The sequence below is a fragment of the Zootoca vivipara genome, chromosome 6 (assembly GCF_965207765.1).
Source record: "Zootoca vivipara chromosome 6, rZooViv2.hap1.1, whole genome shotgun sequence".
Lineage (NCBI taxonomy): Eukaryota > Metazoa > Chordata > Lepidosauria > Squamata > Lacertidae > Zootoca > Zootoca vivipara.
In genome coordinates this window covers 25345737-25357946 of record NC_142589.1, presented here as the reverse complement: position 1 = coordinate 25357946, position 12210 = coordinate 25345737, and the positions used below count along the sequence as shown (strand labels likewise).

At 39.7% G+C, this 12210-nt stretch overlaps 1 protein-coding gene across 5 annotated transcripts in view; it reads left to right on the top strand.

The window, feature by feature from the left end:
* TDRD12 (tudor domain containing 12) overlaps positions 1-12210 on the top strand; it is a 40870-nt gene that overhangs the window by 19799 nt on the left and 8861 nt on the right. For all 5 annotated transcript variants that reach the window (XM_088671822.1, XM_088671821.1, XM_088671820.1 and 2 more), the window contains 8 exons: positions 480-597; positions 5326-5465; positions 5945-6165; positions 7448-7547; positions 8686-8873; positions 9904-10114; positions 10288-10380; positions 11707-11876. In XM_088671822.1, the coding sequence (XP_088527948.1) occupies positions 480-597; positions 5326-5465; positions 5945-6165; positions 7448-7547; positions 8686-8873; positions 9904-10114; positions 10288-10380; positions 11707-11876 (1241 nt within the window). The remainder of the gene's footprint in view (positions 1-479; positions 598-5325; positions 5466-5944; positions 6166-7447; positions 7548-8685; positions 8874-9903; positions 10115-10287; positions 10381-11706; positions 11877-12210) is intronic.

Below are 12210 nucleotides of genomic sequence, written 5' to 3'. Positions count from 1 at the left end.
ACAGAGGCAGCATTTTGACTGCTGCTGATAGGTACAAGATCTTACCAAGGAATTGATATGCATTCCAAATGAATTGATTTGTGTCTCCTTATTTCACAAAAGGCCATGCATTTGTTTGATACTGTATATAAATGAATATAATCATCCAGGGACACTTTAGCCTTCATTTAAGGGCTAAATGAAACTGACCCTTTAGACAGTGATGGCCAAACTTAGCCCTCCAGCTGTTTTGGGACTACAACTCCCACCATCCCTAGCTAACAGGACCAGTGGTTAGAGATGATGGGAATTGTAGTCCCAAAACAGCTGGAGGACCAAGTTTTAGAACGTAGAAAAAAAAGATTACTCATGACCAGGCTTTTAATTCTGAATGCAGCAGTGTTCAATTCAGTTTGTTTTTTTAAATCAGAGCATTGTTCAGTAATTATACATTTCTTTTGTAATCCACATTGTTTGAAACCATTCTCTTTTTTAATTAGGCAGTGGAGAGCACTTCAATATTTTGTTTGAAAATGCACCCAGACATCGAATTTCGTTTTGATTATGTTTTAGAGCAATGGAACAAAAAATTTAGCTCTGGCACACATGTTGTACTAGGTAAATATATTGTTTTTCTCACATATGCTTACTCTAAAACCTTTGTCAGAACTGTAGTGACTCAATCTCTTTCATTAAAATTTAATTAGATGTATTATTTGCTATATTATTATTAAACTGTTCAGATAATTATTGTCTCCCAAAGAGGCTCACATAAAGAAAAAAATAAAGGGGGGTGGGTTTTGCCATCAGGTTTACAAACTACAGTGTGCAGTTCTGAGCACCCCACTTCAAGAAGCATATTGACAAATGAACATGTGCAGAGGATGACTGAGGGTCTGGAAACCAATTCTTATGAGAAGGGATATAATGGCCATCATCAAATATCTGAAGGATTGTCACATGGAAGATGGAGCAAGCTTGTTTTCTGCTGCTCCAGAAAGCAGGACCTAAACCAATAGATTCAAATGATGTGAGAGGAGTTTCTGACTATACATTAGGAAGAACTTTCTGCGTGTAAGAGCTGTTTGACAGTGGAATGGACTCCCTTGAAATGTGACTAGATGGCCCTTTGGTGCCTTCCAACTCTATGATTCTATGACTTTTGAAAGTGGTTGCCTCTCCTACCCTGGAGGTTTTTAAACACAGGTAAAATAACCATCCGTCAGGTATTATTTAGCTGTGATTCCTGTGTTTCAGGGGGTTGGATTAGCTCACCCTTGGGGTCCCTGCCAACCCTACAATTCCATGATTCTATAAAAAAGACAAGAGACACACTTGGGAAAGGAGTGAAAGGAGAATAGGTAGAAGAGGGAATTCATTCTTCAAGGTTAGAGCAAAGTGCTGAGCTACAAGCATTTATATCCAATTTGGACCAGGCTAGTTTCCCTTTGCCTGAGCGTCTTGCTTAAATATCTGTTTATGTCTGGCTAACGGTTTCCTGTTGAGCAGCATTGGAAAAGACTTCCGGTTTGCCGCGGTTCAATTTCGGACGCACGTTTCTTGGGCTCCAAGAGATGCGCACTCACCGAAGGGGTGGAACGGGGGTTGTAAGGCTTCACGACACCTCAGAAGGTTCAGGCGGGCTTCCAGAACCTAGAAGGATTCGCTGTGGTGGCGGGGAGGTCTCCCAAAGGTGGACCGTGAGGTTCGGGAAGGGGACCACGGACGCCGGTAACAGTGTTCCCTCCCTCCGGTGAGAAAGCCTGATTTCGGTGTGACCCAGCGGCTGAACTTTCACAGAATAATGGCGTGTTTAGATATCCGGTTTGTGTGAGTAAACTCTGAAGACTCAGAAGAGCGGCAATAATGACCTTCTAAATTAATTAAGTTAATGCAAGCTTTGCAGCCGCGTAACTTGGCTGGAAAAACTAACCGGAACAACTTCGTTTAGCCAAACAGTCGGGGAGCTGGCGCAAGTGAAAGGGGGGGGGTCAATCCCGAGGTATTTAGAAAATAGTACCCGAAGAAAACCACGGTCAATAAAGAATTATATTTACTGGTGTTTGGCAGTGTGAGCATAGATTAAAGCAATACCGGATAAGAAACAAAGAAATTGGAGTATGGAACATCCCCTCGTAACAGAAGTTTATTGAGTGTTCACCAGTGTATAGGGGAGAAAGCCGAGATGGAGGGAAGAAATAAAGTTTAAAGACTTTAACACTGCTCCAAAACCCAGCATTTGTGTCTGGCACTTAACATACCTGTCAAGTTCCTATCTGAAAAATAAGTGATCGGACCGGAAGTAGCATACCGGAAGTAGCTGGTGCCGCCATTTTGGAACTGGGCGGAGCATGCTCAGAAGTGACTTTTGATGCTGCTGTGCCCAGTTCCAAAATGGCTACCACACCAGAAGTCACGCTGCAGCCATTTTGGAACTGGGCAGAGCAGCATCAAAAGTCGCTTCTGAGCATGCTCTGCCCAGTTCCAAAATGGCCACCACGCCAGAATAAACCGGGGGAAAACAAAAAAATCAGTTTTTTCGGCTGGGGACAGCTGGAAAAACGGGGGTTTCCCGGGGAATGCGGGAGACTTGGCAGCTATGGGCGCTTAACCAGACCCTATGTAGAAAGGAACTGTTTAAATTTGTTGAATTTAACGTGTCATGGTTGTTTTATGAGACCACCTGGTGAGATGAATGTGTTTGTGTGCCTACGCTGGTAGTTTCCCAAAAAAGGCTTCTTCATAGTTTTTCTTCCTAAATTGAGTGGGACGAAATATATTGAGTGATAGTCTTTCTGAGCTAAGTTTGGAGTTTGAAGATAAAGGGGTCACTTTAAAAAGAGAAATCCAAAGACGCTAAAGAGAACTTATTAGGGAAAACTGTTGAGTCACTGTTGCAAGTTGCTTCCTCTCTGGGAGCTACTGTTGTAAATTGCTCCCCCCCTTATGGGGGGGGAAATTGGATACTGACTTATGAGGAGAGAAATAAAGAGACAAAAGAGGGATAGAGAGGGAGAGACTAAGAGAAACAGAAAGAAGGAAACAACATATTGGAGGAAAGATAAAGTGGAATGCTGACACCTAGAGGACAAAACTGGAACTCTTTTCAAATTGTGACCTCTCTTTTTTGGATTACTTTTCAGTATTCATAAATACCACAAATAGACTTATAGGGGGTATGGGAAAGATAATGATGCTGATTGCTATATTATCACTCTTCTTTTCTTTATCCTTTCTATTTGTTTTTACAATCCCTTTCTTTTGTTTTTCCTTCCTGTTTAAACTCTTTGCTGGTCTGTGTTCCCCTAGGTGCCTTAATTTTATTTCAGGTTTGCTGTCTGTTCTCTTCTGTCTGTTCTCTTCTGTTAATTATTATTATTATTTTTCAATTTTTTAATCCCCCTCTTCCCTCCCTTTGTTTGTTTGTTTTTGTTTGTTTGTTGGATCACTTGACTGCCCCTCTCCAGTAAGATCATTTCCTATTGCCTACTAATACTCTTCAGTGGTTAAAATCTTAAATACTAAATATTTTAATTTTATAAGATATTTAAGTGTATAAATTAACTTGATGAGGGGGTGATTGTCAGATTATATCTACTAGGACAGTAAGAGGTGGAACAAACTGAACAATACAATTAGTTCATTAATTCAATTTGTTAAAACAATCACTGAAGCTAAGAAACTGGGTTTGATATGTCCAATATAAATAAGAAATCTACAAATTTAGCAACAACAATTTCCTCTACCATTCCTAGCAGAAGAAGCTCAACCCCAGACTCAGATTTGAACATGGATATGAAAGAATTAATTTTGGGATTGAAAAGAGATATCTTAGAAATGAAGAAAGAGATGAATGAAAATGCTAGGACTACAGATCAAAAACTTGACAGGATGAGAATGAAAATTGATGAAAATGCTAAGATGGTAACAGAATTAACAAGAAAAATGAAAGTTAGTGGTTAAAATTATGGAGATGTTAAAAACAGTACAAGAATTGAAGGACAGAACAATTAATTTGGAGGAGGGAGTGAGGAAGGTACAGAAAGAGAACAGAGAGGAGAAAGGAGAAACAGACAAAATAAAGAAAGAAATTGTAGAAATGAAAGAAACACATGTGGTAGTTTTAGATGCAATATCAATGATTGAGATGCATAGAAGAGAGAAAATGTTAAGACTCGGATCAATACTGGAAGAGCCGAATGAACAGATATACCAGAAAATAGTTTCAGAATTAGCGAAGTGGCTCGAAATGGAAGAGCAAGAGATGGCACATAATATAGAGAGAATTTTTAGAATTAGATCCAGCATTGCTAAAATGAATAATTGGCTGGGAGACTGCCTCGTAACTTTTGTAAATATGGAAATGAGAGATAAAATCCTACAAACTAGTAGTAAGAAAAAACTTAGACTTCACGAAACAGATATAATTATACACAAAATCATTCCATCCAGGCTTCTAAGAAAAAGAGATAAATACAAACCGTTACTGGAGGCTTTAAGAGGAAAATCAATTGTACACAGGTGGGAATTTCAAGAGGGAATTTCCTTTTTCTTTAAAGGAAATAGAAGAAGATTTACTTCATGGGAAGAAGCAGATAAATTTTGGAGAGGGTATAGAGAGGAACTGGGAGGCAAAAAACAGCTGGGTGGAGGAGCGGAGGATACAGGAAATCTTCCAGAAGCGGAGGAAGGCTAGGAATTGGGGTTAAGGAAAACATAAAAGTATAAATATATATTGTGTACATTTCATATTGGCTGAGAGTAATCATATTTTTAAAGTTAATATTAATTTACAGATCGTTAAACTAATAAAGTAAACAACGGATGTAAAAATAACTTGGAATGTGAATGGCTTCAACGAGAAACTAAAATGAAATAACGGACCTCCAGAACAAATTAAGTTCATAACCCGAGATACCACTGTATCTTGCAAAGGTTTGCCCAGTTTCAGACTTGGGGCAACATGGTATCAAGCAGATTATAGCAATTTATGTAACATAAAACATAACATAAACTAAGGGTTAATCAGTTAACTAAAAAACGGAAATTATGATAGGAAAGTTCCTTGTCTGTCTACATCATTTTATGCTATTCCAAGTGCTTCTGATTGATTATTTTTATACAGCTTGCCACATTGGTGCTTTCTATCATTACCAGTATTGTCATTTTAAATAGGAGAGTGATTTGCAGGAGCTCTCCTAGAACTTGAAAATCTGATGATGAGAAGTATGTGTTGGTTAGGAGTGAAGTAATCATTTAGTGTTGGTTTGGGACTAAATGTTGGTTTTGCCTTGCAGCCAGCATCAATGGCTTTGAATGATATGTTTTTTTGGTTTTGCTTTCCAGTTTTAACCGATGATTGCATAAAAACCCTAGGAATTACTGATGCAACTCGGGTCGTTCATTTCAGTTTTCCTGCATCTCCAAGAATTTTCGGTGCACGCTTATACAGCTTGTCTGATAACTTCCAAAACTCAGTTGGAAAGGTTTGTACAAACCAAATGAACTGTTTTGACTGTGGAAATTTCAAACAGAAAATCTCTCCTTGATTCCTGGCCCGCCCTTTATCCTAAGATTTTGCCTGTGATCTTCATTCCTCCAGCTCCACCACTCTTGCTCCTTCAATTTTTTTCTCAAAGCAATTTTCCTGTTGTCTTATTCCTCCTAACATTTTCTCCCAGAACACTCACCTGTTTTCCTCCAGGCCTATTTCTTCAGTGACATTAGATTAAACTGCTTTATTCCTAACTAAAATTAAATTTTAAGTGTGCAAGTCTATCTGCTGGGATTTTGATCATGTTGTCATTTGCTTCCCTCCCTCTGCTGTCTCCCCCACTGTTTTGGTTGCAAGGTTATTGGAGCAGGTACACCTCTTTTACTTCTGTTGTTGTTGTTGTTAACACCCATTATAATACCTGATAATAAAAACTGAAGGCAAATGTTGCATTTTCTCTCCCTTGTGAAGATTTCGTCTCCGGAAAAAGAACAGCCAAATGCAAAATCTATCTTGCTGTTGACAGAAAAGAGTGCATCCCATGCTGTTGGAGTAATGCATTATTTAAAACGCACAGAAACCAACATTCCGCCTGAATTATGCAACTTTACATCTGGAGTGCTGGAGGCCAAAGAAGACAGAAAGAAAGGAAGGCCTCTCTGTCGCTACCTTAAAGCATATGGAGTTTGCAAGTAAGAAAATACCTGTTAACATACTTTGGGACTCACAGAAGTCTTTTTTCTGAATTTATTTCTCATGGTGAACTGGCGTGCCTTAGTGTACAGTTTGGGAATTACAGCTCTTGAGTTTTGTGAGTCCTGCATTCTGCATTTTTTCCATGCTTTCCATGGCAGTTATAGGGATGGTTGTCATTGGCTTCATTCTTGCAAGAAACCGTAAGCAAGGATCAGAAATAAACCATGGCTTTCCATGATCAGCCAGAGTACTTGTGCACAGATGCTCCTGCTCTGCCTTGCCTGCCTCTGGAAGAAACAAGCAGTGAGGCTTGGTTTAGCGCTGCCTGTGAGCTAATGCCCAGAGTCTGTTTCTCACCAAACAAATCACTATAAGTCAACCAAGGAGAGAAACATCCCATGAGTACTGGGTCTTATGTAGTGTTAAGTCAAACCTCATAGTCTGTCTCTTCCAGATGCAGACAAGCAGGCTGGAGTGAAGTTCTTTCAGCATTGAGTACTGGCATACTGCACAGGAAACTGTGGTTTATTTCAGGCGAGGGCTTACTGTTAAGTACAAAGCAGGCCAACATATTCCATTTACAGGTGCCACCCCACTTAAGCATGATTGATTCACCCATGACTGCATATATGCGTGGCTCCTGGAAATAAATAATTCAAACCCGGAAATCACGGGAGAGAGCTGGAGAGTCATCATGGCTCGCAAGGAGACCTTCCCTAAAGCCCAAAGACGATGTCAGTGAGGATGGAGGAAGCCCAGAATAAACCAGAGGTGCAGCCGTGCTTTGTTTATGCTACTCAGCCTAATAGCTGGTGGGGGGGGTAGTGTTTTCCTGCACATCCCCCATCCTCCTGCCAGCCCTAAAGCTTCAATTCTAGTTGTGAATATTTTTGGATACAGTATTTTTGGTATAGATTGAAGAGAGAGTGACTTGGACTCCTGCAATGTGCTCTACATGGGGCTACCTTTAAAGGCAGCCCTGTTTAGGGAAGTTTTTACTTGATGTTTTATCGTGTTTTTAATATTATGTTGGGAGCCACCCAGAGTGGTTGGGGAAACCCAGCCAGATGGGTGGGGCATAAAAAGTTTGTTTGTTTGTTTGTTTATATGGTGCTTAAAGGGTATTCCCCACTTTACATGCTTTCATTTGTGCCAGGAACGTAACCCCTGCGTAAGTGAGTCACCTGTATTCTTACCAGCCACCTGTATTCTTGTCACCTTCCTGGCATTTGTTCTCTTAAAATACTGAACTCTTTTTTTATCATTATTCTGTCACAGGGATAAGAAACGCTGTCCAGATCGACATCGAGTTAGTTTACAAATAGATATGCTACAAAAGGTAACAAATGAAGCTTTGCCTGCAACTGGAAATGTAACGGTAAGTTAGTAGATCAGCTTCGTTCTTGCATCTTAAACATGCTGTATCTATCTTCTGGTGGAAGAGAGTTCAGGCCCCAGAGCATGAAAGAATCAGAGCTCCAGATAATTTCTTTTGATCCTCTATGATCACAGATCTTCTGCCTGCCCAAACTTCATTTTACATAATAAAATGAATTTTCCTCCTCCACTGAAAATCTTTCACAGATTATTTCCCCCTCTCCCTTATAGCTGTGTATGCTGGCAAAAGTAAACAGCTTTCTTTCTGGAAACTGGACTCTGTTTCATAATAGGCAACACTGGGGAACTGGAGCCTTTTTAGTTACTGTAGGAAGATAGCTTAGATTTCCCCCCAAATTTTTGGAGTACCTATGGTTGCAAGCTGCTATGTATAAATCAAAATAGACGTGGGCCTTGTCATCACTGTTGTAGTATATTACCCAAATTAGATGTGAATGTGGAAGATCTGTGTTGTTAACAATCCATCTGCTGCAATCAGACAAAAAATAGGGCAGAGCAGCGCTCAGTCTGATTTTAAGTTCCAGAGCAGAGTGCAACAGTCAGGGGGCTCAGACTCTCACAGTCCTCTTTCAAGATACTGTTCTCACTTGGGGAACCAATGCTGGAAGAGAGCCTGGCTGAGAGGTTTGTTGATTGGGGATACAGAGAAGGAAGCCTTGGGGGGGATGCAGTCCCTCTCACTTCCTCCTTTTCTCCTTAAAATGGACCACTTTCTTTACTTGCATATTCTGTATAATTCTAGTAGGTTGGGATAAAACATACAGAGGTCCTTCACTTGCATGTTGTTTAGGTCTCAGAGACTCAGGTCATGTGGGAAAGAGAGGGAAGGGAAACAATAAAAGAAGAGGTTTCTTAAAAGTGCCAGAAACGAGGCCAGAACACGAGAGAGGTGCACCCTCTACACATGCAAGGATGTGGCAAAACCTTTTGGAATGTTTATTACAAGATACGTTTTACATGTTGGTATGAGTTTTCTTGTTTGTTAGTATTGCAATCTGAAAAAGAAGAGTGCTGGAAGCAGGTGAATTTGAAACAAACATTTAAATCCAGTGACTTGGGGATGTGCCTATTTGCTAAAGTTGCAGCACTCCTTTTCACATGTATTTTCCCTCTTTCAGATCCTCCCTCTTTTTATTGTGGATGCCACAAACTACTTTGGCCGCATTGTCAGTAAACAGAAAGATCCATATGCAGCTCTTGCAGATGAAATGAATGCATATTATAAAAAATCTAAGAATCTTGTCCCTGCTGACCCATTGGAGAAGCTAGCAATGTATGGATTACGTGAAGAAAACACTTTCCACAGGTAGAATGTTTCGCTTCTTCTGCAAACGAATTATGGTATAATCTAGCCTAGTGGTTTTCTATGCCAATAAAAGCCATTCAAACCCTAACAATGTTATCTGTACAACATAATTTGTAAATGTTCAATATTTTCCGGATGGATTTATTTATACAGGCTTGCTTGGATCCCCCACTACTTTCTTTATGGGTGCCCATGGGATCATCTGGGGAGCACGTAGCCTCAATATTGTTGTTGTTGTTTAGTCGTTTAGTCGTGTCCGACTCTTCGTGACCCCATGGACCATAGCACGCCAGGCACTCCTGTCTTGCACTGCCCCCCGCAGTTTGGTCAAACTCATGTTCGTAGCTTCGAGAACACTGTCCAACCATCTTGTCCTCTGACGTCCCCTTCTCCTAGTGCCCTCAATCTTTCCCAACATCAGGGTCTTTTCCAAGGATTCTTCTCTTCTCATGAGGTGGCCAAAGTATTGGAGCCTCAGCTTCACGATCTGTCCTTCCAGGGAGCACTCAGGGCTGATTTCCTTAAGAATGGATAGGTTTGATCTTCTTGCAGTCCATGGGACTCTCAACAGTCTCCTCCAGCACCATAATTCAAAAGCATCAATTCTTTGGCGATCAGCCTTCTTTATGGTCCAGCTCTCACTTCCATACATCACTTTCTTTAAAAATGTAAACACAAATAAACCTTTAAAGATAGATTTGTGCTGGAATGGCTGGTACAGGAAGAACTGTGTGATCTGAATTCACTGATGTCATAGGCACTGTACAGTGGGTGCCTGTGAAGTCATGAAGTCTCATTAGCAGAACTCGCCAACAATGTTGGTGCTACAAGGAAGGGAGACTTGCATTTTATCAGCAGAACTGAACTGCAGTTTTAGTCCTAGATTTCTTGAAATCTGGAAGGAAGTTTACGAGTGTAGCATCACCTCTTAAAGATACAACTTCTATACAAACACATAAGAATTCTGTTGGTTTAACTTACCTTACATGTTGGAAATTTTTTAATTCCCTTTTCTTCCATTCTGTTACAGGGTTCAGGTGCTTGAAGTACCACCCAAAGAAGAAAACTGTGTATTTTATAGCATTCATATCAAGTATATAGATGAAGGCAGATTTGGTCAAGTTCAAAATTTTAAATTGCTTCACTTACCTGAACAATTCCAAGCTTTGCCCCCTCAAGCAGTAGAATTTATTGTTTGTCGAGTTAAACCTATTGATAATGAAGTGGAGTGGAATCCAAAAGTAAGTTTATTCCTTTTTCTTACCTTCACTTGTCTTATGGTACACAGAGCAGTCAGTGCCTAAACTTGTTTCAGTGATGGCCAGCTATTTTGTTGTTTTTTAAAAACAACTTTTTGCAGGTCACCTGTATTAAGCAAAACTATTGATATCTGAGGATTTTTCTTTTTTGTTAGGTTACGAGATTCATTAATCAGATGATCAGAGGGAAACCTCATGAAGCAAAAATAGTACTTGCTTTGGGAAACACAATTTGGGTGGATCCAGTGGTACGTAATACAAGATTAAATACTTTATCTAACTGCCTAATAAATTCCGAAGTGAACTTCTAAATCTCTTTTTTTATGTTGGTACTGAGGAGTCTCTTTCCTTCCTTCCTTCCTTCCTTCCTTCCTTCCTTCCTTCCTTCTTTCCTTCTTTCCTTCTTTCCTTCTTTCCTTCTTTCCTTCTTTTGAATATGGGATACTTGGAATGTGGTATGAGGTACTTGGTTTTCTCAAGTTTGCCACATTATACCACTTTGATTAGCACTTAAATCAGAGCCCCCAGTTTGGTGGTTGTATTATCAGTTGGTTTTCCTGGGATATTACAGATTTAAGGATTGTGAAAAGAATTATTCACTGAGGTTTGGTTTAGAAGTCTCCAGTACTGCCGTCTTAGTATTTTAACAATGGATAAACAGATTTTACAAATGGTTTGGAAAATCTTCCCAAACATTTGAGCTGCTAGTTTTTAGAGGAGGCATTATTGATACAGCACCCTTTTCACAGTGGATAACCTTGATTTTAAGAAGCATTTAGCCACCACATCTGTACCCTGTTTCTCATATTTTAAGACATACCCATAAAATAAGCCATAGCAGGATTTTTAAGCATTCAAGGAATATAAGCCATACCCCGAAAATAAGACATAGTGATAGGCGCAGCAGGAATGCCGGCCACGGCAGGAGGAGGAGGAGGAAAAAAATAAGACATCCCTTGAAAATAAGCCATAGTGTGTTTTTTAGAGGAAAAAATAAATATAAGACATGTCTTATAATATGAGAAACACGGTATTAGTGATGAAAACATTAATAATTTCTCTTGTGGGAGATTTCTGTATCCAGAAGCACAGAAATTTTTGCAGGAAATTTTTGCAATACTGAGATATTGAAATAGAACTGGGATTAGCTTTGCTCTCTTTATTTAAAGGGTGCAGAAAGGATCTCCCTTATAAGAATCTGATAAACCACCTCCTTGTGGCAGCACACATGCATCTGGGATTAGAAAGATGCAAACAGATGTACCATTCACAGGTGGTGTGATAGGGTATGGTACTTGGTTTTGACTGTGATGATCAGTAAGGATTGCAAAATCTTGCCAAAATTTCTGTGCTTTTGGACACAGAAATCTCTCACCAGAGACAGATCAACGTACCAATCTAAGCCATATCTAAGGGCTCAGCTCTAGTTGATAGTTGAAGCAGTGGGGGAGACTGAGGAAGGAAGGAAGATAAGCAGGTCAGTTTCATAGTCATAACTAGGAGGTTTGAGGGATGAAGGAGCTGCAAACTAGTGGTGTGAAAGCAAATACTACTTATTCATAATTAAATTTTAGGTTCGTGTCACCAGACTTCTAGATCTGAAAACATCTATTAATGAATATAATATTCGTTCTGAGATCCTGTCTACTGGAATGGGAATTGACAACCCAGAACACATCAGTGAACTCCAGAAGTTATATAGAGATGCTGAAACAGTTCAGGAGGAAAAGGACTTACCTGCATTGTAAGGGAGTGACTTTGATTTCTTCTTTTTAAATAATGAAGCTTTAAATTTTCAGCTAAAGAAGTGTTGTGTGTACTAAAATTAGAAGGTAACAGTTCAAGGACATATTGAGATCATAACAGAGGCTAAGGGATTGCATTAGCTGGTGTTCTGTTCTCCTTAGTTTTATAGCACTTACATTTTAAGAACATCTGTTTAGGTAGTTTTCAGGGGTGTTGCAGTATCATTCTCAAACTGGAGTTGATCTGTTTGAGCATTAGTTACTTGGTTTGATATTGGTTTTACTGTACTTTACAGTTTATGATGTGAGTCACCTTGGGAGGGCTATATAGTC